The 27,069-nt window shown below is 29.5% G+C and overlaps 5 protein-coding genes and 1 long non-coding RNA gene across 7 annotated transcripts; 3 read left to right on the forward strand and 3 right to left on the reverse strand.

The window, feature by feature from the left end:
* Positions 1 to 269: 269 nt before the first annotated feature.
* On the reverse strand, positions 270 to 26,995 carry LOC123270445. 2 transcript variants are annotated; one of them, XM_044736492.1, is made up of 11 exons: positions 26,848 to 26,995; positions 25,599 to 26,508; positions 24,990 to 25,556; positions 21,837 to 21,859; positions 2,432 to 2,541; positions 2,234 to 2,357; positions 1,898 to 2,161; positions 1,632 to 1,794; positions 1,285 to 1,510; positions 928 to 1,206; positions 270 to 855 (listed from the first exon to the last, which is right to left on the reverse strand). In XM_044736492.1, the coding sequence occupies exons 2-11, from the start codon at positions 26,388 to 26,390 to the stop codon at positions 374 to 376; spliced, it is 3,030 nt and encodes a 1,009-aa protein (XP_044592427.1). In that variant the 5' UTR covers positions 26,391 to 26,508; positions 26,848 to 26,995; the 3' UTR covers positions 270 to 373. The 2 variants fall into 2 exon arrangements, with proteins under 2 accessions (XP_044592427.1, XP_044592426.1); XM_044736491.1 differs by having other exon boundaries at positions 24,990 to 26,508.
* On the reverse strand, positions 2,581 to 5,456 carry LOC123270494. The gene is made up of 2 exons (XR_006510611.1): positions 5,047 to 5,456; positions 2,581 to 2,652 (listed from the first exon to the last, which is right to left on the reverse strand). It is a non-coding gene; the product is annotated as an uncharacterized LOC123270494 (long non-coding RNA).
* LOC123270464 (protein unc-93 homolog A) lies at positions 6,992 to 10,764 on the forward strand. Its single transcript, XM_044736532.1, has 6 exons — positions 6,992 to 7,033; positions 7,699 to 8,122; positions 8,216 to 8,921; positions 9,000 to 9,533; positions 9,647 to 9,784; positions 9,875 to 10,764. The coding sequence occupies exons 2-6, from the start codon at positions 7,928 to 7,930 to the stop codon at positions 10,102 to 10,104; spliced, it is 1,803 nt and encodes a 600-aa protein (XP_044592467.1). The 5' UTR covers positions 6,992 to 7,033; positions 7,699 to 7,927; the 3' UTR covers positions 10,105 to 10,764.
* LOC123270463 (proline dehydrogenase 1, mitochondrial) lies at positions 13,570 to 17,699 on the reverse strand. Its single transcript, XM_044736531.1, has 11 exons — positions 17,543 to 17,699; positions 16,835 to 17,162; positions 16,064 to 16,272; positions 15,803 to 15,984; positions 15,396 to 15,460; positions 15,139 to 15,323; positions 14,879 to 15,053; positions 14,706 to 14,816; positions 14,259 to 14,590; positions 13,914 to 14,002; positions 13,570 to 13,834 (listed from the first exon to the last, which is right to left on the reverse strand). The coding sequence occupies exons 2-11, from the start codon at positions 17,156 to 17,158 to the stop codon at positions 13,629 to 13,631; spliced, it is 1,878 nt and encodes a 625-aa protein (XP_044592466.1). The 5' UTR covers positions 17,159 to 17,162; positions 17,543 to 17,699; the 3' UTR covers positions 13,570 to 13,628.
* Positions 18,683 to 20,904, forward strand: LOC123270474 (elongator complex protein 4). Its single transcript, XM_044736549.1, has 5 exons — positions 18,683 to 18,863; positions 19,125 to 19,160; positions 19,705 to 20,390; positions 20,465 to 20,677; positions 20,751 to 20,904. The coding sequence occupies exons 1-5, from the start codon at positions 18,740 to 18,742 to the stop codon at positions 20,838 to 20,840; spliced, it is 1,149 nt and encodes a 382-aa protein (XP_044592484.1). The 5' UTR covers positions 18,683 to 18,739; the 3' UTR covers positions 20,841 to 20,904.
* On the forward strand, positions 20,943 to 22,976 carry LOC123270477 (CD82 antigen-like). The gene is made up of 5 exons (XM_044736552.1): positions 20,943 to 21,499; positions 21,567 to 21,785; positions 21,867 to 22,049; positions 22,126 to 22,338; positions 22,420 to 22,976. The coding sequence occupies exons 1-5, from the start codon at positions 21,437 to 21,439 to the stop codon at positions 22,711 to 22,713; spliced, it is 972 nt and encodes a 323-aa protein (XP_044592487.1). The 5' UTR covers positions 20,943 to 21,436; the 3' UTR covers positions 22,714 to 22,976.
* Positions 26,996 to 27,069: the final 74 nt, after the last annotated feature.

A 27,069-nucleotide genomic window follows, 5' to 3' on the forward strand; every position in this document is an offset into this window, starting at 1 on the left:
TTACAGTATAATTATACTAAAGTCATTTTAATAATTAAAAATATATATTAATAAATAATTACAAAATTTATGAATTGACAATTGTGATAAATATGTAAAATTAACTATATAATTATATTAATAAAAAATAACGATATTTAATTTTTAAATTAATTTATGATAAAAAAAAAAAAAACTATAATGATATTTATATTTTTTTTTTAAACAATTTATAAACTTGAGATAAAAATTGTAAAGGTGATAATTATAAAAATGTATAATAATATAAATTATTACCTAATAACCTAAAGGATATAACTTTTATTTAAAAAATTTATAGAAAAATTGTACAACTACTACCCGGCCCCCGTGGCCCCGTCCTGAATTTTATCCTCTATAACCTAGAATTATCAGAAAAATTATAATTATTAAACCTGGAAGTAAACCGGGGTGGCAATTCCAAAGTAACTTTTCCAGAATCATCAATAAACATTTTGTTGTCATGAGCATAAGCAGCGGGATTGTGAGCCAATCCGTTTGTTTTGTTAATTATCTCGATATTGCTGGCAATGTTTGCACTAGCAGTGGTGCCACTCTCGATTGGCTTCTCACTACTATTATTATTATTAGACGTTCCACCGTCCATCAGGAACATAGTAAGGAAAAACATTATCGAGCTAATCCCGTAAAATCCTGCGTAGTAAATATAGAGACTCTCCCGGAAGCCAATTGCCTGGCGAGTAGGTTCCACCAAGATCGGTAAGTTACCTCCAATATTGTTCATAACAAACAAGAATACTCCGACAGTTGTTGATCGCATGTTCACGGGAACTATTTCGACCATCACTGCAAAGACTATTCCAAACCACATTTCAGCTGGAATAATAATTAAAAAATTAAAATTTTTATAAAATTGATTCCTAATAAAAATAAAAATAAATTAATTACCAAAAAAGTATGAAATCCCCAAAGTGATCATTGCACCAAGTGGATTAAAGTAGACAGAGCCAAAAGCAAATGGCGTTGCTATGATCTGACTGATTGCCAGAACTGCAACTCGCGATCTGATTCCCATTTTAGCTACAAACTTGTCGCTCACCACGCCACCTACCACCACTCCGATACTGCCAATCACGATTGTTACTGCAAACAGCCACCAACCTAGATCGTAATCTGGAAAATATTCACGGTAGTAGAGGTCACAGTTGTAGGCAAAACACATTCCACCTGATGAAAATTATTATTATTATAACAATTATTATTTTTGTTGTTATTATTATTATTATTATTTAATAAATTACGTACCGCAATGCCTGATACTAGCAGCAAGACAAAGAAGGATGATCCTCGGCTGGAAAATAACCTTCCATACTGTTAATTTGGTGGTTTCATTATTGGAATTGTCATTGGAATTGTTGCCTGTAGATTCTTCCCCAATAGACTTTCTTTGGGGTTCTGACAGGGTGAATGCAGTAAGTCCTGTTATTATGAGCCCTATTATTCCTGCACCATAATAACATACTCTCCATCCCTGATTTAATAAAGTTAAATTTGTAATTCATTAATTTATGGCCCCTAATTTTTTTTTTTTTATATTTTAATAGGTTATGGGCCCCCGGATTTTAATAAATGTTAATCAAAAATCAACTTACTAGGTCCCAAGCGTTAAGTTTAGGAATATACCGACCGACCGGGAATGCGATACCATACCCCCCATAAATTCCCCAGTTGAATATCGACATAACTAATCCACGCTGATTTTCGTCAAACCAGTCTGACAAAAGTCCTGTGGCCAATGGATTACACCCGGCTTCCCTGTAATAAAAAATCAGGTGTGACCATACAATTTTTCAGGATAAACTATATCCAAATAATACTAAATACATTAATATATTATGGCAGGTGACAACATACTAACCCAGCAGCTAAAACCATACGCAGAATCACCAACTGCCAATATTCCTTGACAGTTCCAATGAGAATAATGGCGATACTGAACACTAACGTACAAATTGCCAACAATCTCACTCTGTTAAACTTATCAGCAGCGATGCCTAACGCAACTCCAACCACAGTAAAAACTGCGATAAAACTTGGGCCAGCTAATATTTGATAATCCAGGCCCAATCCATTGTAATTCCACTCGCAATATTTAGTACCATTAAGCTCCAATGACAAGCAACTAAGATAAAAAAAAATATATATATTAATTAAAAAAAAATGTAGTATTTATTTATTAGAAAAAAATTATTACTAATCAGAATTATTGGCAGTTTCACATTGGACTGGTAAATCAATTACTGAAAATTCAGTTGAATTTAATTGGCATGATATATCACCATAGTGCAAATCAATTGCCGTTGCTTTGCTAGTTGATCCTAAAAAAAAATTTTATTAGTAGTATATTTTTTTATAAAAATAATTTTTTATTTAAATTTTAAAAAATATCTACCAATTAAATAATGCCCCAATTCGCCAACAATATACCCAATAGAAACAACTGCAAGTGCATAAGGCTTGTAAAAAAATCTCAATTTATTAATCAATGTATTATACATTTTTGTTTATTTTTTTTTTTTTTTTTTTTTTTTTTTTACTATCTTTTGATTAGACAATAATAAAAGAAATAAAAAAATTTAAAATTATCTAACTTTGTTTTTCAATTGTCTGGATCTGTAACATAAAAAATGATTAATTGCTAATTACTAACTGTTATTATTATTATTATTATTATCGATTAAAAACAATAAAAACTTTGAAAAAAAAAATTATGCATTTATCATTAATAATAATAGCTTTTTAAATTCGAAGGTTAGTTTTTTTTTTTTTGAGACACTCCTCCAAGTGATTTATGACAGGTGGATAAGTCTATCGATTATGTAAATCGTTTTAATTTATAATAATGTTATTGTTAATTTTATTATTATTCCTTTCACTCAGTAAATTGATTAAAGCAGAGATAAAAATAGGATTTTCGGGATTAAGAAAATGAATTGGTATTTTTAAAGCGTCAAAGAAAATTTTTTTTTTGATTCCTTAAAAATTTACCAAAGAAATAGGAATTTTGTTCTTTTTATCATTTTTAAACTCGGTAAAATTTCATCAAAAAATTTCACTGTTTAAATTACAAAAATTAAGTCATTACTAATTATTATTATTGCTATTGAACAAATATTTAAGTAAAAAATTAACAACTTGATTAAAGTGTCATCAATTAAAAAAAACAACGAACTGTTCCGTATTCGTGACTGAATTACAATAAAACCATAAAAATAATAAAAAATGAAAAAATAATCCAAGTTCTATCTCAATGATTCTGGCTCAGGGACGCGTCGTGACAACTTTGATTCTTCAACTCTACACACATTTTTCAGATCTGCATATGTATATATATATATATATATCATTGCTTATTACCGTAAGACATTTATGGAAGATATATGTATATAAATAAAATAAAAAAAAAAAGTGTTAGTATGTGAAACATTAACGCAAATTCCATGCACTGGTAGACATCTACACTTGCTATTGTTATTCCAGTCTGTCATTTTGTATTTATATTATATTACTTATATAATTAATTATTAATCATTAAAATTCAGGCTGCGCTGTATATGGTGATCATTAATTTATTATTTATTGTAATAATTACAGAAGATGAAAACTTTTTTATTATTTTTTTTATTTGTAATAGGGACAAAGACGCATAAGGAATTTTTTATATGTTACGATAATAACGTAAACATAGTGCATACGTAATTATCTAATGAGGCTATATAGATTTCTCGTAATTGATAGATTTTTCGTAATCGTTTGGAACTTTGGCTGGTGCTTCGGATTACAAATTTGTGGGGTGCAATAGGTGACAAATATTTTATTTAACATTAAAGCATGTGTCATCCATCATATGTGGGCTTAGTCAAATTAATAAATTAATTATTATATATAAAATGACATAAATATAACAAAAAAATTGAAGGTAAGTATGTACAAAAAAAAATTTCTGATTAGCAGTAAATAAGATATAGTAATTAAGAAAAAAAAATATATATATATATATATCTCATTGAATAATCTTTGTTGAGTTTTTTCCTGTTAACTACGATAAAACCGTTAGCCCGTTCAAGATCAATTATAAGACAATTATAATTGAAATGATAGTCATAAATGCTGTGATATATATAGAAAAATTTATTAATTTATATTGTCGGTTATAATTAAAATCAAGCTGATTAATTTTAACTTATTATTGTGATAATTAATAGACGACCGCGAATTGATAAAAATAATAATTTTTATTGGTATTTTATAATAATTGTAAACGCATGACTAGAAAAATAGTTATTACAGGGCCATAATCTTAAATATACATCTTGATTAAAGCTACAAGTCATAAAGGAGTTAACCGGCCTTGACACCTCGGTAAACTTTTTTTACTTTACTTGGTACGCGGTTTATTTACAATTTTTATTACTAACCAGAATGATAGATCATAACATATTATGATCAGCCTGATGCCTAATAACTGTGGAATTTTTTAATATATAATAGTAATATTAATTGAATTATCAAGAAATAATTATAATTATATGATTACTAATTATATACCTTATGGATTTATTTGTGGAAATAATTATATAAATGTAATACAAATTACCATATCGGTAATATAATTATAGAAATTTCAAGAAAATCATATATGACAATATGTGAAACTCAAAACTCATTTATGAAGCATTTATGATGCGACAGTTTAACCAAATGATATATTAATATGAATAAAAAATAAATTTCCGTATGATACTTTATATAGTGAATTGCGCCACTGTAATTCTATCTAATCTAAACATGCATACCTAGAATCATAGAATGCTATTCACCTTTCGATAGTTTAGTTTAGTTAGGCAACCTACCTACTCGTAATACTAACTCGTATAGGATATATATATATATATATATATATTTATAAACCCACTAAACTAAATTATGATATCCAGCACCGAAAAAAAAAAAAAAAAAAACGTTTATTCACAAATTTATATAAATTTTATTTTAATCTTTACTCACTTTTTTTCGTAATTATCAAGGTTAACTTAACTCATTTTTCCCCTGTTTAATTAACTAATTAACTACCGAACTATAAAAAAAAAAAAAAAAAAACAATTCCGGTCTTAATTAAAAAGGCACACTGGGGCTCCCGGCTCTCGGCTCTCGGCTCTCGGCTCTCGGCTCCAGAGGGGCAGTTATGAAATAAAGTGAATTATTGGTCTTACTACCTTTATATATAAGAAAGTTCCAAGGCTCAATGACAACCTTCTGTGAAAAGAGAAGGGGCCCATGCACATATAATACTAAACATACTAAACAATGTTAATATAACGTCTATAGTATTTGATATGTAAGAAATGTAAAAAGTGGGAAAAAAATTGCACACTGTTAATTCCACTGTTAACTCCCATTTACTACAATATTTACTCTTGATCGGACTTTCAAGGTCAAAATCTCATTACCGATCTCAATCACCCCCGGGCGGTTGTTTACTTCCTTCCTCATTTTGCAAAAAATTAACGATAATTGCAATCGTTAATTTGTTAATAAATGGGTAATTGGGTGAATAAAATAAAAATAGTTTTATTAATAGTTTATAGAAAGATTGCTGCTTCGGGGGATTTACTCATTAGCTTTATTTTTATTAATAAAATAACTTTAATATACACTAATTACTATAGGAATAATACAAAATAATTTTTTTTTTTTTTTTTTTTTTTTTTTTTTTTTAAATATTACTGCAGTAATAAGAGCAGTGAAACACGGAATATACTTATTATAAAAAAAATATATACAATTTTTTAACAATTATTGATGAGTTTTTACACACAATAATTAAGTAAGCTATTATCCAATTATAATTATTACCATTGTTTGAAGAAAAAATATCGTGTAAAGATTTATCTGTGCACAACAGACTATAATAACGATTAATAAAATAATAGTAGAGTATAAAAATCTAAATAAGTAAATAAATAAAAAATAGTTATATAACATTATATATCGTAAATAACAGTAACTACACGTAGTATAAATTAGTATTTACGTCCTGATGATAATATTATATTTTCTTAGTACAATGTCATGGCAGCTGCGTCTTAGATCAATCAATGGAACTTAGTTCCTGATTGTTTATTCATTTATTTTAATTTAAGATTCAATTACTTGTTTAAAAAATATTATTATTATTTTTTTTCTTTAATTAAAATAACCCTTTAATGATTAATTTATATCGATTAAAAATTATACTCATTAACTATTTTTAATAATTTTAATTCCAACTAAATTTTTTAATTAATTTTAAAAATTGGCTAAAAAAAAATTGATATCGGTTTAAATTCTGACTACAATTTTTTTTTTTTTTTTTCTTATTAAATAATTTGACAGCTACAGAAAGTTTCATTTATATGGAAAATAATAAAAATAAATGAATTTCTATTAAATAAAAAAAATAAAATTGATAATAACTTTTAATATCGACAAAAAGGCAACCGTATGTTTGATATGTCCATTTTATCTCAGAATTTATTTATACGTGTATTATATACGCACTCTCAGTAACTATCGACCGGGTATTAGAGTGAAAATAAAAAAGGTGGGAGACTGCAACATCGTGTTCCTCCTTTGGTATCTCATTTTATCTCATGTCGTACTTTTTATATTTACTCATTAAACTAAATACGACATACTTATATCAATTGGTTGTTGTCACTATCGTCTTTAAATCGCGAGTAAATCGTGACTTTAAGTAAAATCCACAAATATTTCCATAATTTTTCTGCCACAAAGTAAAAAATTTGATTTTGTTATAAATTTTTATTAATTTTTTTGATAGATTTATTTATAAATTATATATGACTGTAGATGTGTATGTTAAAACCGTCCAATTAATAATTAAATATATATTTTATTTTTGTGTCTAAAATGTTAATTATTGATTAAATATGTGGTATAAATTATAAATTTATTATTATAGTGGTGATATTAATTATGAAACTAAAATGAGGTAAGAAAATTATTATTATTATTATTATTATTATTAATAATTCTGTTGAAGAATTTCACAATTTCAATTAAGTGGGTTTATTATAAATTATTTATTTATACATTGTAGACTGGAAATAAAAAATTTTTTATTTTTTAAATAATGGGAAAACAACAGTTGTTAATATTTTTTTTTTTTTTCATTGTAAATAAATCAATGAAATTTTTAAAATTTATATTTTTTCTATTTCAATCGATTAATTATAATCGACAATATTATTACAAAATGCACTAAAATAATATAAAATTTAAATCATCAGTATGTTAATTTTAATAACCGGTTGGTAAGATAACGACATGCACACACTATTATAATTATACCGATCTCATAATACGACACTATATTATTGTATGCAATATATATTTTTTTCAAACAGTAATATATAATATAACGGAACAAATAATAATGATGATCAAGTGATGAGATATACATAAAGATTAATTATTTTATTAATTAAAAAGCTGTAATTAAATTCATCAAAGGATTTTAAGATTCAGATGCATATTAGATAGATATAATTTATATATACATAGTATGTTAATAAAGCAATTCAATATATTAACATTATTATTTTATTACTATAAATAATAAAAAATGTTTTGATTTTTAAATTGTCTGCATAATAGTTACATCAGTTAAAAAGGGCGCTATTAAATTTGAAAATCCGGCAAAGCATGGATCATCATCATCATCATCATCCCTTAATGGAGGCATCTGTATACCTCTGTTTTGATGTCACAAAAAATGTCCAAACAGTAGATTGATCATTGGGTAATTGTATCGTATAAATATATGATAAAAGTTGGATTTATTATTTAAAATCGATAAGATTTAGGAAGGTGGACTTTTAACAAAATGGGCTCCTTGCCGAATTTACACGAACTTTCACGTGACAAACAGAACCCCCAGATAGTTCACAGGCCCTCGCCGATTGGCGGATTTGGCCCGATTAAATTACCTCCGCAACCCCCTCCACTTGCCCAGACAAACAGGAGGGTTAAGAGTAGCGGGCATCATCATACTTTGTGGGATAATGACGTAATGTTAGAGGTAAAAATATAATATCTCCAGCAGATTTAATTTTTATTGGAAAATTATAATGATGATATTATAATAAATATATGAAAATAAAATTTTTTTCAGCATATGACAACATACTCACCAATATCATGCCGTTCAGCTCGCGCATCAGCCCTCTCGTGTCGTCGCCGAGAATCAATGACCTCCTCAGCTACTGGTACTTCATCAGTTCGCCGTCTTATAGCTGCAGTAAGAGCCAGTACACCCTCAGCGTCAGGAAATAATATCTACAGTACCGGTTATTTAGGATGTAATATTCAGCCACGGCCACCTAGAAAATTAGTAATCCGTCACTGTGCTGCCCTATTTTTGGGACATATGACAATATCTGCGGCGACACTTCCGCTTTTACCACTTCAAGCTGGTCTGGGGGCGTTCAATTCTCACCTTGGGCCAATTCTTCTCGCGGTTTTGTACGCAATAGCGACAATTACTTCAATGTTATCGACAGTAGTTATTGAAAAACTGGGGACTAACATTGTCATATGTTTAAGTCATTTTGTAACGATACTATTTTTAGTGACCCATCTCTATCCAAAGTGGTATGTTTTATTGGCCAGTTACGCCCTATATGGAATGACATTGAGTCCGTGGTTATTATCACGGACCGCACACGTCAACATATGCGCGAGTAATTTAAGTGTTATCTACGAAACAGATCCTGATGATCCTGATGACCCTGATGATCCCGATGATACGAAACGAGAATGCATTTTGCGAAGGCTTAATCGGATTCTAAAACTTGCTGAAGATTTGGGACTGGCTGTCGGTAAGTTAGTTAGGTATTACTGATGATGATGATGATAATAATAATAACGAAACTCTTTTCTTAATATTTTTATTCCAGGCTGCTTGATTGCTGGACTGATTATCAAAGTTATAAATCCACTCACTAAAGCTCTTGATTCAAGTGATCTTGAAGACGTCGGAAGCACGTGTGGAGCGGAATACTGTCCCCAAGAAACCTACTTCTACAATCAGACTCTTATTTTACCGACAATGGCAGTTGATACAGCAAAAGTAATCCTTAGTGTATACTTGGGGCTGGGAGCTCTCGCATTTGGAATATCCTGTGGATTTTTAGACTCCCGACTACGTGAGCCACAAAGTTCGCTTGACCACCAATCGGTACGTCAGCATTTACAGTCGTTAAAACAGAGCTTTCAGGATCCAAAGCTCCAGCTGGCTGCACCACTTACTCTTTTTATTGGATTGGAGCAAGGTTTTATCTACAGTGATTTCACCGAAGCTTTTGTCGTTTGCGCTCTAGATGGGGCTGGACCTGTTACTATAAGTTTTCTTACCTTTGCACTTCTTCAGGCTCTTGCTGGAGTTACTCTGTCAATGCTGATGCGTCATATTCGTCGACATTTTGTTGTGGGTAAGAATTTATTTATTTTTTACTGATATATAACTCTGATAATAAATTACTGGTAATAAATTGTTGGTAAAGTTAATCAATAATATAAATATAATAATGAAAAATTTTTTCAGCAGTAGGATTTGCCTTCCACGCGTGTTTATTACTCGCTTTAGTAACCTGGCGCCCAGCGGGTGACGATCCAGCATTATTCAATGTGATATCAGCTGCTTGGGGAGTCTGCAACGCCATCTGGGAGACACTAATCCTAAGTAATTGTTTTTTTTTTTTTTTTTTTATAATTAAATTAAATGATTAAAGTAGTAGAAAAAAAAAAAAAACTTAATAATATAATTTTTTAGCCCTTTTACTAGGGTTGTACCCATCAAGCTGGCAAGCTCCCTTATCAACCTCGATATTCTGGAAGTACCTTGGGCTGTTCCTGGCACTGGGCCTCCACGGAGTGGTCTGTACCCGACTGAGGGTTCTCGGGCTCGGAACGTCATTGATCCTCGCAGTGGTGCCTTACATTTGGCTGGAACTTCGTCTGGCCAGAAGAGGAAAATGCCTGGTAACGACATCCTCCTCCTGACTAGCGTCGGCGTCATCGACAGCTGGAGTCTCCACTGTCGATCACTTGTACCACCTTCAACACCATGGTCTGCAGCAGACTCAACCCGGATCGAGTGACAAATTAATAACCGGTGAGAGCAGAAGAAAAATATCCCACGGTGAATGAGAGAGATTTGTTCCGTCTAGCTCGCTGATATCAGCTGCCGGTAATGCAGTTGTTGGGTCATCTTCATTGTCATCAACCGCCTCGACGAGTCGCCATCGTCAGTTCCCCTCAGTACCCTCAGTACCTTCATCCAGGCGCTGCTCTGTCAGGCCCAATTGTACCAATAATGTTGCCACTACCGGCAATCTTAACACTAATAATAATAATAATAATAATAATAATGATGATGATGATGATGATGATGAAAACAATTTGACCATGACGAGCTTTAATCAGAATTGTAGGAAAAATTCAGGGGAAATTAATATCCCGGGTAATGTTTTTGTTACTTACTCAAGAAACTCGCCTGCACGCGGTGATGGTGGTGATCAATTGGGGATTTAATTGATTTAAAATATTATTAAATCGAAAAATCGACATTTGACATTTCAAATCGCAAAATAAAATATAGAGCTGGATGGAACAACGCTGTAAATTTGTAAATTATTTAATTTTTTACTAAAATTTTATCATTAAAAAAATCAAAACAAAAAAAAACTAACATGGATAACTGTTAATTGTAAGATAATTTTTATACTTACAATAATAATTTATTTATTTATTTATATAAAATTAAACAAACACGACTTTTGTAATAAAAATAAATAAAAAAAAAAAAAAGTAACCCGATTTCGATTTCGAGCCAAAAGCAACATCGACTTCTATTATTATTATTATTATTTATCTCAAGAGCTTTAGACACTGCCTAATTACAAATAGTGATATTTATAACAATTAAATAACTTTTAATGATTCATAATATATTAATTGACAACAAATGGAGTATTGTGACATATCACGTTCCAACTTACCCCTAAATTCATAATTAATTAATTAATTAATAATAATCTCACTTTAATGTATAAGAAAAAAAATTTTCCGCAGAATTTCTCAACAGGATTCTTCAAAAGATATTAAAAAAAAAAATTCTCAACTGTTATGATAATAATTGTAATAATGTATTAATATATATATATATTGTTATGAAAGTCTGTTTGTAGTAATTAATTGAATTATATATGTATATATAATATATATTAATAAATATGTTTAAAATAATGTTAATTTAGATAATAATTTTTTTTTTTTTATATTAATTTCAAAGTTTTTTAAACATTTTTAATTCCAGAAAAAATTTGTAAATTTTTTTTTTACAAAATAACTCAAGGTAACATTATCGATAGATAATTTTTAAAGCTCACGAAAAGATTATAAAAAATTCCTTACTTTTTTTTTTTTTTTATGCCAACCAATAAAAAAAAAATATGATTATCAAGAAAACTCAAAGCCTCGAATAATGGATATAATTTTGATTAAACTATAGTTAATAGAATTTGCTCTTGTTCTTCTAAGCTACTTGACTTGATAATTGTTTAAAAAAAAAGTAACTAAAGGTTTTAAAAATTTAAAACATAAGTTTTATTTTTCTTATTATTTATTTGGTGAGTGTCTTTGAATCATCTTTTGGATATTTGAAGGTAAGCTTAAAAAAAAATTTGATTATATTAAATGAAGTCTGTCTGAAATGATAATTATTTTTGAAAATAAACAATTAATAAAACAGAGTCAGACGGACTATGGTAGTGGGTATAGTGGTGCCTTAGAGTTAAAATACAATAACAAGGTCTACAGTCTTCCGGGCGGTGGATGTAATTCATCAGAAGACTGCTTGTCAACTTTGTACCAGTGCGAATCAGGAATTTGTAAACTAGCAGATTAGTTTGAAGGCGAGATACTTTTTTCAAGTCCACGTTCATAAGACTATTAAGAAAAAAAATTTTTATTTCTTTACAAAAAGATATAAAATAAAAAATTAAAAAATCCAAGTAACCGATATAAGTTGTATATGATTTTTGGACATTAAAAAAAATTTTGTTGTAAATTTAAAAATTAAAAGAAACAATTTTGGAACGTATTTAGTGTGCGTGGCTACGAAATATTTCACTTTTTATGAAATTCCTAAAATCTATCTACTATGACTTTTAAAAAAAATTCAAGTACACAATGACGCACACCAAGTAAGTTCCAAAATTGTTTCTTTTAATTTTTAAATTTACAAAAAAATTTTTTTTAATGTCCAAAAATCATATACAACTTATATCGGTTACTTGGATTTTTTAATTTTTTATTTTATATCTTTTTGTAAAGAAATAAAAATTTTTCTTATGAACGTGGACTTGGCGCAATTTTTTTACAGTGAAACTGTTTTTGTTCGGATTTCACTATTTTTTGTAATTATAATAAAAATTGACAATTTTAATAATTTAATAAATTTCCGGTGGCAAACTATCCCCTTTAAGCTATAGTTCATGTAAAAGTTATTCTTGCGCCGCCTGGCGTGTGTAATTGCAAGCTGTCAAATATCTTTTTTTCACTGTAGTTTTCCATCTACTATTATAAGATTAGCATGCATCCTTATATTATTTAGTCTCTGGCCGTCCGCTTTTTACATAAGAAAAAAGTTCAAATCTAAAAATCTGGATCATTATAGTTTGTGCTGATTATTTTTAATAATTTTAAATAGAAATTATAAAGATAATTGATAATAATCAAGTAATACGCGTAATAAAAAGCATCAACTACTATTATAAAATATTATATAAAAAAAAAAAATCAAAATAAATTTGAAAAAAAAATTTGTAACCTGAAAAAACCGTTCTGCTTACGGTATATACACACTCGGTAGTCTGGCTTGAGAACGGAACTTGGCGCCAGACTCTATCGAGTCTGTTGATCTATTTTAATATCCGTTTTTATTTTTTTAACTTCCCCTTTAGAGGTTGGTCACTATGTCTGTATGTATGTGTGTGTGAAAGTATGTGAACCGCTTATATAACTTTCGAACGGCTTGACCGATTTGATCGCGGTTGGTGCCACTCAAAAGGGCTTGACCAAACTTAGATTTTGAAAACTATTTGGATCGATTCAGATCAATAGTTTTTGATAAATCTTGAAAAAACTGAAAAAAAAAATTTTTTTTCATATGTGATTTTTTTGGAATAACTTTTAAATAGCTTGATGGTTCAACTCCAAAAATTAATAAGCGTTTAAGTATGGAATTATAGCGGGAAGTTTCAGGGATGGCCTTCAGGGTTAACCGTTTTCCTAATTTTTTTATTAATATTAATATTAATAATTATATATTTATTAAAATTTATTGAATTTTTTAAATAATAGCCCTCTAAAGATGACAAGATGTCTTGGTTAAAAATTTCACCTGTCTAAAATAAAAAATACAAAATTTTAATAAATCTTAATTTTGAAAACTAAGAAAATAAATAAAATTTTACTAAATTTATTTATTATTAAATATTTATTATATTTGTTATATTTTTGTGTTATACTGGAGTGTAATGGCCGACCGGTTTGTAAAAGAGCTGCCCACTGCGCAAGCGCCGTAATATTTCAGACATAAGCAATTTTTTTTCTTTGTTTATTTTAACGAGGATTGCACAATTTTCGTGGGCACGTCGTGACAAGTATGGAAGAACTTCCTTTACTGGTCCGTAAGGGATGTATTTATATACAGAGTATCCTGATTGTCCTAAAAAACAAAAAAACAAAAAAAAAAAAAAATTTAATTTTAATTTTTTTTTTTTTTCAATTAATTTTTAATTTTTTACCTAAAGGAAATGTGACGTAATCACACATTCCAAGTAATTGACCAAAACATATAACTTTGTCCTCTGGAGAAATTCCAATTTCCTTCATCCTTAAAGAGAAAATTATTATTATTATTATTATTATTATTATTATTATATTATTTTTAACATCGCGAAGTAAAAAATTTTTCGTCATTGTGTAAAGTGTAAAAATTTTTGTGTAAAATTAAATATTTTATTATGTTTTGATTCAACACAGATTGTGTAAAAAAAAAAGTCATCAACACAAATTTTTATGTTAAATTTGACGAAAAATTTTTTACTGTCCGGATCCTATTAAATTACCCTAATTTTTTAATAACTTACTTTTCTATAGCAAATCTAACAGTGTCTTCATTGTGAGAAGCTACCATAATAGCAAGCCTTTTGGGATCGATTCCTTGATCCTTGTACTGTTTCATTTTCTTGAGACACTCCATCAAAGTACGATGATAGGACTCGGTAGTAGCCTGATAGGTCGGATTCGTCGGGTCTGGGTACCCCATAGCCAAAGCTCGCGCCCTCTCTTGCTCGATGTAAGCGCCTCGGACGATTTTCGCCCCAAAGTAGAACTTTTGCCGCTCTGCTTGCTCCAAGTCAGTCTTGACTTCGTTCCAGGTGTCTTTTAGATATGTTTGATATGTGTTGAATACCACAGGCTGAAATTTTTTTCAATCAATCCAAGGTTAGTTTGATTTCACGAGCCAAAAAAAAAAAATTTTCTCAAGAGGAAAAAAAAAAAAAAAAAAAAAAAAAAAAAAAAAAAAAACTTACCCTCCGAGTATTGTACTTTCTCATCATCTCTAAAGTAAGACGTGAAATCGCTGGTTGGAAATATGTCTGCTCTGCGTCGATCATTATTCTGACATTCAATTTATCTGCAATCTAATTAATAATAATAAATTATAACCAATTATTATTTATAAATAGCCGAAAATTAAATTCACCGTTGCAATATTGTTTAACCGCCTGATCATATTCCTAAACATTTCCTCCTCCTTACGCGTCAGCTGGGTCATTAACTTGACCATCCTCCCCGTTTTTATATCCGGTACCTGGAATGTCTCACTCAATTCATAATTTTCATTTAAAATTCCGCTCCAGGGGAAAAGATGAATCACCCTAAATTATTAATTAAATCAATAAACCTACAAAATACATTTTTGTAGCAGATAAAATGATTAATTTAATTAATTATAAAACATACCCTTCATTATCCGACTGGAGTTCATTGAGAAATTTCTTTACCGGTGCAGCGTCAGTGATATGCGCGTCCTCAAACTTTTTTTTAAGCTCCTCTGGCGAAGTGTGGTGAGCCAGTACGGCACCCTCTCCCCCCACTACCTCAGACATGTACTGGCGCGCGCGCATTATCACTTCTGACAATTGTAGCTGCATAATAAATTACAATTAATTAAATTTTTTATTTTTATAAATAAAAAAAAAAAAAAAAAAAAATTTTACCAGAAGCTGAGGGCGCCCCAGCGCTGTCAATTTTATTGCAATCATCCCGGTACCGACAGAGGCCGCTGTAATAATAAATAAATAATATTTAAAACTAAACAATTAACTTTAAGAAATTTTCTATTAAGAAGGGTTTACATTTTTTCTCTCTCTCACCCTCTATTGGACAAACGAAAGTATCTCTGTCATACTTGTACAAAAAATGGAATCTTAAAACGGATTTTATGCATAAATAAATGAAAATTTTCCAAAAAAGCGCTTCGCTCTTCGATAGATAATTAAATTATCTATCGAAGAGGGAAGCGTTTTTTTTTTTTCGAAATTTTATCACATACATGAGAAAAATACGTTTGAAAATCAACTATAAACCGCTCTTAAAAAAAAAAAAAAAAAAAAAAAAATCTTACTGGAAACTGCTTTGACGCATTTTATAAAAATATCCATGTTTCGCTCGCAGGAAGCCTCATTAAGGTAAAAGTATGTTCTTGCCGACGAAACTTTGTACCGACGGTCGGCAAATGATTTTTCCAAGTGGTACTTTTTTATTGTTCCTTCTTTGTTTTCGTCTCCAGCTTCTGAAATTGAGGCTCTGGAATAAGAAAAATATTTTTAGATTATTCTATAATTTTTAGTATTTTTTTTTTCTTTTTGATTAAAAAAATACTGACTTTACTTCTCGCCTCTCAGCTTCTTCTTTGGAGAGGTCTTCCTCAACGGAATAATCCAGAAGAGGTTTAACTCCAAACTGACGAAGTCGGTCCAGGGTCGGACGAATGTGGATTTCGTCTTCTCCAGCGACAAAATGCCCGTAAAATGTTGATTTCATTAAATATGTAAAGATTTTTTCACCGAGAATATTTTGGGCTATTTTCATTATCTGAAAAATAAAATATTGTAGATTAAATTATACAAATATTATTAACAATTATCATTTTAAATAAAATTCTTTGTGCGGTCTTATTCAAATATTAAAGTAGCTCATATCCTATATATTCTTATTATTATTATCATTCTATTAAACCTAGCTGACACGATTTATCGCAATTTAACAATCTATGAATTAAGAGTATATATATATATATATGTCAATACCGTGTCAATAATAATAATAATAATAATAATGATATATTAAAGATAATTATTGTCACTATTATTTATAATATAATATTTTATTGTATTGTTGTAATGAAAATTAAAATAAAAATATTTTTAGCCAAATAACAATAACAATAATTTTAATTTATTTCATCTCTGTGTATGTGAAAGAAACACTTGAAATGTCGAAAAAACACTTGTAAGACGTGTGATATTTATTTCTCAAGTTAATTTACCACCGAGGTTATATTTTATTATATTTTATTCAATTGATCCTGATTTAATAATAATATTGAGGTTTATGTAGCTAATAGCAGTATAAATAATTATAGGGAAATACTAACTTTGGCGTTATTTTCAACGACGTAATCAAAGGAGCACAATTGAAAACAAACGTAAGCGCGAATAAGCTCTTTCATAGATTTGCTCTTGAACGCAGCAACAGGGTCGCTAAAAGTCAAATCTAGCGGATCGGTAGGTCGCTTTGCATCTCTCGGTACACTATCTTTTACGTCTAATTGTGCACTTGTTATCCTCACATTATTATCACGTGGCAGTACTTGATTTAATTGACACAGTTTGTTTGTGCTTGATAAATTTTTTTTGTCACCGTAATTTTTCCTCTGTCGCAAAATATTTGTGCGCTTCATCAACCGGAGCAATGCCATTTCCCTGAAAAACAAAAAAACAAAAAAAAAAAAAAAAATTAATTAAATCGTAATATTTTATAAGAACCAATAAATTGCCAGTTGTAAATTTTTTTTTAATTAAATCTACCGGAATCGAAAATTTTAGCATTATCTTATTGTTTATTAAGTTCAAATCTAAGTTAAAATTTATTAAAACTAAGTTCAAATCTCAAGACTATCGCATTTACATTTTTTTTTTTTCTCAGTAAAATTTTCCCATCTATATTTTTAAAATTTCAAATATTTAAAAAAAAATATGGATTGATTTCTAATAAGATAAAAAAAAAAAATGTACTAGTCACTTTCTAAATAAAACTTACAATCCAATTATATATATATAGTAATAAAATTTTTATTACATACGTTTGATAAAAAATAATTTAAGTCGCGACAGCTTGAAACAATAAAAAATATTTAAAAAATAAATTTATTATTATGATATAATAATTATATTTTTTTTTTTTTTTCTCGAAACAGCCAGTGTACACTTTTACGTTCAACACTTGAATGCCAGTTGATTCTATAAAGTTTCGGAATAACGTGTTTTCATGTCTACACATATATATATAAAAAGAAGAAGAAGAAGAAGAATTTCTGGCGGCATACCATGTGACGTGTTACGAGTAATAATGAGGTAATTTGGACATATTTTGGTGGGGGTTCCAAGCTCTGGAATGGATGGCCTGATGTTTTATTTTATTACAATAAATATATATATATATATATATATATATATATATGTGTGTGTGTGTAAGAGATTGAATAATGAGAGGAACAAGAAGAGATGACAAGATTTATCCTGGTGGGGATAAAGGAAAAGAGGGAGAGGCATTACCGCTAGTACCGCTAGTCGAGTCTCAGGTTGTCTGGTTATTTTGTTCAATCTAAATTATTTGTATTGGCCGGGTATTGTATATATGTTTCAGTATATGTACTCGATTAATTCCATTTTTATGTTAATTACAGTTTTTGTTTTAATAATATCACATTAATATTTTAATTTATCTAAATAAATCGGAATTATTTACTCTATTTACTCTATTAAATTTTTTTAATTAAATACAGTAGGAGGATGATTTTTTTTTTTTTTTTTCAATTTATCAAGATGTAAAAGATGAAATAATTCAGAGTCAATTGCAAATAAACGCGGTATAAGTCAGTTAAATTACTTTACGAGTAATTATTTGTTATTTATTATAATTGAGACTTTAAGTATAATAAAATTGATTGTAAAATTAAAATTTCCCGGTTCTTATAAGTGTGGCGCTTTTTATTTAATCTTACCACCATTTGAAGGTAAATTAGAAACCGGTTCAATTGTTATTATCATATCCCAATAATAATTATTTTTTTTATTATTTTGATTTTTGAGGTTACCGAAATATTTTCACGTGTACAATAACAAAAACATTTCACATTTTACCTTTTTTTTTTTTTTTTTCCCCTTTTTAAAGCAAGTAATTTATTAAGACAAAAAAATATCGATAAATAATTAAGTGAAAAATATAAAAATAAACTAAGATTGTTTTATATAAGCCAAAATATAATATTATTTAAAAGATGACTAATAATGACCGTAAAAGTATTAAAAAAAGTCAGTCAACAATTTTGGGGACAAAGCCGTCATTTATCAATGCACAATTATTGATTTCAACTGGAATTCCATCACTGGATACTATTATTGGTAATTGTTTATATTATTTTTTAGTTAATAATAATAATAATAATCCATAAAAATTTAATTTAATAAAAATTACCCAATTATTAAAGTTGATAAAAAAATTTTAATATTTACATACTGTTATAAAATTTTATAAATCACTTAAATATCCAATTAATTTAAATATAATTTTAATTTTTTCTATAAATAAGTATCCGAGTAATTGTCCTAAATAATATTTAATATTATTTAAATTTCCCTAATAAAAATTATTATATTTTCCAGGAGGCGGATTACCCATTGGAACAATATTACTACTAGGTAATTTCTCAACAATAATATTTAAATTAACGAGTTTAATTAGATTATTTTAAAAATAAAAAAGATTAACCCTTTAGCACTCTCGTTATAAGATTTTCTCTCACGCTCATCAATAACTCAAATTTTCTTTTAAATTTTAAATTTAGATTAAAATATTATTATTTATATTGTTTTATACTATAAAAATAAAATAAATTTTATTAACTCTGTGAGATATTTTGTCATCGCAATAGTAAAGTAGAGAGGGGTCAGAATTTAAAAAATCGGGTCTGATCGGTACAGTTCGGAGGTTCCCGTAAGAGTGCAAATTTGTGTGATTAAATAAGTCAATTTTTTTTTTTTTTTTTTTTTTTTTTTTTTTTTTTTCAAATTGAGTGAGAGTTTTTCTTATCGCTTGAGTAATGATAGTAAATTGTTTTGCAAAAGTCCTGAAGGGTTAAAGCATATTTAAGTTATTATTTTTTACATAATAGATTTTTTATTTTATTTAAAAATTTTTTCAACCCATTTAATTTATTAAAATAAATAATAATTTAAATTTCAGAGGAAGATAAATATGGAAATTACGCAAAGACAATTTTAAAATACTTTCTCGCAGAAGGATGCGTGGCAAAGCACAACCTATTGATCGCTTCCCAAGATTTTTCTCCCGACAAATTAATCTGTGAATTACCAGCAGTTATATGCGAGGACAAGTCTACCAGGTTTACAGTATCGGCAGCGCCTTTGACGGTAAGAGACGCCGAAAGAATGAAGATTGCCTGGAGGTACGAGAATATGAAAGCCAGTAGTGACCCTTTGGCGACTAAAAGCAAAAATTCAAAGTACAACACCGACTTTGGACACTTTTTCGACCTGACCAAGAAAATGGACCCGAGTCTTATAGACCGGGACAGAATTTTCTGCCTTGCTGACAGTGATATCACGACTCCACTCGGTAATGATAACTTTAATAAATGTCATCCGATGGGATTCAGGGACTGTCGGTACCCAAATTTTCTTAATAAACTCCAGAGGGAGCTAAAGTCCGGTGGGTTCTACGTTACGGACAAATCTGAAAAAAGGAATATTATGAGAATCGTGATCCACGGGTTGGGATCTAGATTGTGGATCAGTGATCAAGATCCAGAAGATCATGGGGATGTGGTTAAATTTTTTTACTGCTTTAGATCGTTGATGAGAAATTGCTACGCAGTTGCCGCGATTTCTGTTCCTAATATTTTTGAGGACGTAAGTTTAATAAGCGCAGTTGGTGGATAAAAATTTTATTTATTTTTTTTTCTTAAAATAACAATTCATTTTAGGACACTATTATGATGAGGATAGAAAATTTGTCAGATACAGCGATAGCACTGGAATCTTTTGCTGGATCTTCCAAAGAAACAAATCCAATTTTTAAAGACTACCATGGTTTGCTTTATGTTAAAAAATTGTCAGCTATTAACACTCTGGCGCCACATTGTCCGGAATCTTATGACCTGGCTTTTAAAATGAGAAGAAAAAAATTTGTTATTGAGGTAATATACTTAATATTTAGTTATTAATTTATTAAATAATAATAATAATAATAAAAATTTTTAATTTTTTCAGATACTTCACTTACCGCCAGACTTTGGTGAAGAAAAAGAAGAAAAAGTTACTAGTTTTGGTTGTGGATCATCAAAATTACTAGATTTTTAATTTTTTTTTAATTAATTGTTTGTAAATATTTATATAAAAAAAATAAATTTACAAATGCTTATAATTGCCTTGAAAAAAAAAAAAAAAAAAAACTAAAAATTAATATGACATACGCACATCAACAATATATAAAATAAAATTATTATCAAATGGTTGGTTAGTATAAAATACTCGTAAGAGCAATTATACGCGCTTTATCATATTAAAAAAAAAAAAAAAAAATATCTACACACCCTTTTCCTTTGTATACATATATATTTCACCTCTTCCGTAGCAATTTCCTTCCGGTTTATATCCACAACAATATAGAATATAGAAAAAAAAAAAAAAAAAAAAAAAAGAAGGATTATTACAAAACAAAGTTAAAATTCACTGACGCGTGATGAAACGTAACATTGTTAACGCTTTATATTATGAAGAACATATGTACATATATTTATCATGGTGTAGTGAATTTCCAACTGCAGGGGAGCAGCATTTAAAATTACTACAACGTTCAGTTAGCTTTTAAACTTTGAGTCTAACTGATTGAATTATTATTTTTAAATAAATAATGTTATTTAATAATTGTTTGTTTTTATTGATATTTTATTAATATGATTGGTGAAAAGTTTAAAATTACAAAGGCATTTATTTGCTGTAGTAATATTATTTTTATGGTGAGTTGGAAAAAAAATTTTATTATTTTTTAAATTAAATAAAATTAATTATAATATACTTCTTCAGATTTCTGGACTAGTTTTAATGTCCCTAGGAATTTTATTACTAATTGACAATAATAAAATTCTGTTGTCTCGATTATTAAACACAGACGAATCAGTGGTGAAGGAACCAATTTTTTACTATTTCGCATTGATTGTAATCGGAGTGGGATTTTTAATAGCTTTGAGCGGGTTGTTGGGCTGCTGGGTTTCTTGTTTGGCAAACAATTGTGTCACTGTCCTGGTAATAAGTTTATTTATATTTAGAGTTTGCTATAAATAATGACATGATAATATTAAAAAAAAAAAAAAAAAATTCTTTCAGTATATCATCATCCTTATAATTCTTATCATAAGCCAGTTGACAGTCTGCGTTCTCGCAATTTTTACTCCTAATTTAATCGGAGTTGACATCCGAGTTGTGACCTTACTACGTGCCCTGCAGCGCAACTACGGTCTACCGGGAAGACAACAGTTTACTGCAGCTTTAGATCTTGCGCAAACCACGGTAATTAATTAATAAAATACATAACAACCTTTTATCAAAATAGTATAAATTATAAAAATTGTCCTATTGTTAATAGTTTTCATGCTGCGGTATAAACGGAAGCAACAATTACGGGACATCCTGGTGGCGATTACAGGAAGTTGGTCGACGGAATTTAATTGTGCCGTTAACCTGCTGCCTCTTAAATAATACTAATAATTTTGAGGCTTTTTTGAATCCTATTGTCAAAGATTTGGAAACTTGTCAAACACTTAATCCTGTTAAACATAAACGTGCTAGACATACTACGGTAATTATTTTTATTTTCAAATAGTATATATATTAGCGATAATTATAATTATTATTTTTATGATCTTAATATATATTTTAGGGCTGTTTGGAAAAAATAGAAGAATGGACGCAAGAGCAAGCTTTGCTATTACTAATTATTGGATTATCAATAATGTTGATCGAGTTGTGGGCTCTGCTTTGCACGCTGATGGGCTACAAAAGAAAATCCGGTAAATTGAAAAAAAAATTAAACCAAAGTCAAAACAATATTACAGCAGCGTCATTCACGTCCACCCAGACTTTAGGTAGATCTTACCAAGATTGTCAAGATAAGTTTGGCGGGTTCGATAATCGGCAGATGTCAGGCTCGACTTTTATTACCGGAAAATCCTGAAGGTGGCAAGAGGGCAGTCATCCGAACCAGTCATCATCAAGTCCCAAAAGTCTAATCGAGCAATTGAGCTCTAATTCCAAGCAAGAAACTTCAATAGAAACTTTGTCGACAACTCCCCACCACTCTTACCAAGAGCGGGGAGTCGATGTTCTTTTTACTGACCCGCCAAAAATTCGGCCCAATAGTTCCAAAAATTTAAGTTTCAAATCCAAAAATTTGGGCCTTATGGAAATTTTTCAACACTCTGACTCAAATAATAAATTTAAAAAATCTGGGCGTCAATTTCCCAATGATAATCAGTTCCTTCTTTCGTCAAAATCAAAAACAGTAAGAAGCATTCCGATTAAAAATTTCCAAAATTCACTTGCCCAAAATTTTGGGACTCTTCGAATCAGGCCCATTTTTTCTGATCAACGTTACAAAGTTCATGAATCCGTGAGCTCACGAAAATCTAAAAAGATCCAAAACACAAATAATAATAATAATAATAATAATAAATACTCTTTAGAGCCTGGCACCGTCGGCGCAATGATTGAAGTATTTGAGGACCACTTGCGCACAGATCTACCCTCCAGTAATTGGTCCCTACAGAAAAACAAGTTTGGCGTACCCCTAGTGGGCATGCACAACGCCTGCGGGCTTCCAGTTCTGGCCCACTGGCCGCAAAATAAGATTCCGAAAAAAAAAGTCAAGCGTCCGGCCCCAAAGCCTCCGAGGACCAAAAGACAGGCCCCGCCAACAATTTCTCATGAAAAAAATTTCCAAAATCGAGAAAATTTTTGTAGAAATCGAAGCAACAAAAGAAGGACCCAATTAAAATCAGAAAATGAAATTGAATTTTTAAAGCCGAATTCTGGAGGTCCGGGCCCTAAAATTTCTTATCAGAAAAATTCTGAGCCGAATTTTTTACGGGCCAGTCATCGGGCTCAATTTCGTCGATCGGGTCCAAAAATTCGACCTAATAAAAAAAATTGTGGAGATAAAAATCAAGTGGATTTTTCAAGACCCAGAGCTGGAAGTTTAGGCACTATGCCTAATAAAATAGAGTCTTATGCAACGGACTCAATAAATCAAGCAAACTATTGGAATGGGAAAAAATTTAAGCGAGCAACTGTCTACGCCAAAGACGACGGTAGCTCTCCTATTGACGTTCTGACGAACTTGTGTTTAAACCCGATGGCTCGGAACTCCACCTCAAATATGATGTGGTAATTTGGGACTCATTAATAACTGCCCTCGATAAATTTTTATAACATTTTTATTGATTTTTTATAAACATTTTAAATTCAATAAAAAAAAAAAAAAAAAAAACTATTTTAATAACTATCAAGTTGACAATATATATATATTTAAATTTAACAAAAAAAAAAAAATATTTTGGATATGAATTTTTTTTTGTCAATATAATTAAAAATATTTGCTTATATTTTTAATACTTAAATATTTAACTGTAGTTATAAAAAAATAAAAAAATGAAAGAAATAAAGACTAATAGTGTTAAAAGTGGTTGTTATTATTATTATTTTTTTTTTATATTTTTATTATGGTGATGAAGGTGACTCGGAAATGTGTTCGAGTCAAATTTCTGTTGAGAATCTTGGCCTTGGAAGATCGCCAAAAACCGTGTCACCGTGGACGCTTTTTGCGAGAGCTTTGATCGAGGCACGGATGTTGTGAGGATCCTGAGGGTCTACAGACTGCTGGAGAACAAAATTACTGTGTTAGTTTTTGTTGTAATGATAATAATATAAATCAAGTAGCCATGATATGGTGGACTTTGTTTACCTGGTCATCGTTGTGGCGCTGCTTGCGGCGGCCAAATCCAAAATTAGGAACAGTTACTGGGAGGGATTTTGCAAGGGTCGGATGGCCTCCTCGTTGGACTCGTGGGATGTAGATTCCTTCATCCTGACCTGAATCTATAAAATAAAGAAGAATATTAACTGTCAATATAAAGAATAATATATTATTTAAAAATATAAAAATAGCATACCATCGGTTGTCGTTTCTCTCTCATCATCCTCATTGTCAGAAGCCTTGTTGTTATCCTCAACCTCCATATCATCATCATCATCATCATCATCATCATCATCATCATCATCATCATCATCATCCATCCCTTCAATGGCAAAGATAACCTCGTCATTAATATCACCGTTGTGATTTTTTATCTGCTTTCTTTTGGTCCTTTTTTCTCCACCTTCCTTTTCCCTGTTGATGTCCCTCTTTCCGTCGGTCATCTTATTATTCTCTGAATATCTCAAATAACCAGGTACAATAAAATTATCTTGAGTTATAATCGGTCTTACACAATCACCTATTTTCGGCTTCAACAATTCAGTCTTATTCTCCTCGTCAATATCACTAGATTGAACATCAGCGATAACTTGAATATTTTCTCTTTTTATTTTTTTAAACTCGTTCCTCAATATTTTATTAGTCAATAGATAATAATGATGATGGCCTTTATCTTTGTAATTTTCGAGATACTTGTACTGCTTAGCAGTGAATTGTTTAATATTTTCCTCAACAGTATCCTTAATATTTTTGACCTTTGTCTCATACTGCTGATGCAAATTTCCCAATGATTCCTGAACTTCTGGTAACAATTGTTTTCGCATCATCAAAATCTCATTATCATCATTATCATCAATATCATCACTATTGTTGTCACTATCAACGATAACATTGTAAATATCACTGTAATCTGGATGATTTCTCATTTTAACAAAAATATTATTTTTATTAACCATTGAGTTATCTGATATTGTGAAATTATCACCAGTTGTTGGTGATATTTTTGAGTTATCACCACCAATCACCAGAGTTGAATTATCACCAGTTATTATTGAGTTATCGGTGACCATAGTAAAGTTGTTTATTTCACTAGTAAGAGTTGAATTATCATTGATAATAACACCAGAGTTATCATTTAAATTAGTAGTCGAGGGTAATGTTATTGAATTATCAATAGATATTATAGAATTAGTCAAACAAATATTATCACTATTTACGCCAGAGTTATCAACACTTATCAACGGTACATTATCACTAAATATAATAGTTTTATTATCACTTTTTGATGAAGAATTATCAACAACAATTGGTGAGTTATAGTTTATAATTGATGAGTTATCAGTCATTAATGTTGTTTTTGTACTTGTACTGATCAGTGGGATGTTATCACTAGCTACTAACCTGAGATTATCACTCATTGTCAGTTTGGAGTTATCCTTTGGAGTTGATCCCTTAAAATTATCATCAGGTAAATTTTCAACTTTCGTCTGTGATAATTCAGAGTTATCATCTGAAAAGTTATCACCGCTTATAAGCGATTTGTTTAAAATCAAGTACTTGATGACAGGTTTTATTATTGGGGGTTTCACCACGTCCTCTGATGATAAATTATCGGGGTTATTCGGTTTATCGCTTACTGCGTAAGTGTACTGATAACAATTGATACATCTAGTGATATTCCAAATGTCAATAACTTGCTCGTCAATCAATGCTGGCTGGCGTTTTAGAACCGCAAAATTATCATCAGCTGCTGAAGTTATTAGAGAGTTATCGCAGAAAAACTCGTGGTTTGGAAATGATAACTCTTGAGGAGTAGTAGGTAATAATTGACGGCCCGAGTATTTTAGAATTATGTTTAGACATTTGCAGCTTAAAAACATTTTTAAGTTATCTGATAACTTTACTCTGCTAGTTAATTTAATTATTATTATTGTGGCGGGTTAGTAAAGTTGCATAATTGAAAATTCGGTGGCAGATTGGAAAATTTGTCGGTTAGATCTGCAAAATTATAATTTATTTTTAAAAAATTAATTACAATTTGTATTATCTAGTTCGGAAAATTTTTTTTTATTATTTAAATACTAGCTACTTAATAATTTTTTTTTTTTTTTTTTTTTTCCTATTATTTTAATTATATTTATAAATTTATCGTAAACACGATGTATTTATTTTTAAACATAGAAAAAAAAAAAATCTCAAATACATTCTCAATTTTTAGGCTAATTGTCAGAACAATTTCCAACAATTAAACAAAAACTTGGCAGTTAAAATAAAACCACCAGCAACAATTATAAAAAATAACAATTTAAATTATTTTATAACAATAAACTTTTCTACCTGCACTGATGAAATTTATTATTTTTCTCGGCTCTCGGCTAAAAATTGATATATATACATATACATAACACAAGCTTCTGTTACTCAAGTCTGTGAATGTGATGAATTTCTACTGCGATTGTTTAGTTGTTCAGTGTATACACATACTCACTTACACGGGTCACTTACGCACTCACTGTACCAAAATAAATAAATATACTGTAGCTAGCCTCCGAGACAAAG

This window comes from Cotesia glomerata, linkage group LG8, assembly GCF_020080835.1.
Source record: "Cotesia glomerata isolate CgM1 linkage group LG8, MPM_Cglom_v2.3, whole genome shotgun sequence".
Lineage (NCBI taxonomy): Eukaryota > Metazoa > Arthropoda > Insecta > Hymenoptera > Braconidae > Cotesia > Cotesia glomerata.

Bases quoted from the DNA above. Each gene is read 5' to 3' on its own strand.
- LOC123270477 (XM_044736552.1), top strand. From the start codon at position 21,437: ATGATTGGTGAAAAGTTTAAAATTACAAAGGCATTTATTTGCTGTAGT. The intron at 21,786-21,866 runs GTAATAAGTTTA...AAATTCTTTCAG, and splicing joins ACAATTGTGTCACTGTCCTG to TATATCATCATCCTTATAAT. The intron at 22,339-22,419 runs GTAATTATTTTT...TATATATTTTAG, and splicing joins AACGTGCTAGACATACTACG to GGCTGTTTGGAAAAAATAGA.
- LOC123270474 (XM_044736549.1), top strand. From the start codon at position 18,740: ATGACTAATAATGACCGTAAAAGTATTAAAAAAAGTCAGTCAACAATT. The intron at 20,391-20,464 runs GTAAGTTTAATA...AATTCATTTTAG, and splicing joins TTCCTAATATTTTTGAGGAC to GACACTATTATGATGAGGAT. The intron at 20,678-20,750 runs GTAATATACTTA...TAATTTTTTCAG, and splicing joins GAAAAAAATTTGTTATTGAG to ATACTTCACTTACCGCCAGA.
- LOC123270463 (XM_044736531.1), bottom strand. From the start codon at position 17,158: ATGGCATTGCTCCGGTTGATGAAGCGCACAAATATTTTGCGACAGAGG. The intron at 15,461-15,802 runs GTAAGATTTTTT...TTATTATTACAG, and splicing joins ATGCGTCAAAGCAGTTTCCA to CGGCCTCTGTCGGTACCGGG. The intron at 14,591-14,705 runs GTAAGTTTTTTT...AAAAAATTTCAG, and splicing joins GAAAGTACAATACTCGGAGG to CCTGTGGTATTCAACACATA.
- LOC123270445 (XM_044736491.1), bottom strand. From the start codon at position 26,390: ATGTTTTTAAGCTGCAAATGTCTAAACATAATTCTAAAATACTCGGGC. The intron at 2,358-2,431 runs GTAGATATTTTT...ATTTTTTTTTAG, and splicing joins ATTGGGGCATTATTTAATTG to GATCAACTAGCAAAGCAACG. The intron at 1,795-1,897 runs GTTAGTATGTTG...TTTTTATTACAG, and splicing joins CGTATGGTTTTAGCTGCTGG to GGAAGCCGGGTGTAATCCAT.
- LOC123270464 (XM_044736532.1), top strand. From the start codon at position 7,928: ATGGGCTCCTTGCCGAATTTACACGAACTTTCACGTGACAAACAGAAC. The intron at 8,123-8,215 runs GTAAAAATATAA...AATTTTTTTCAG, and splicing joins ATAATGACGTAATGTTAGAG to CATATGACAACATACTCACC. The intron at 9,534-9,646 runs GTAAGAATTTAT...AAATTTTTTCAG, and splicing joins TCGTCGACATTTTGTTGTGG to CAGTAGGATTTGCCTTCCAC.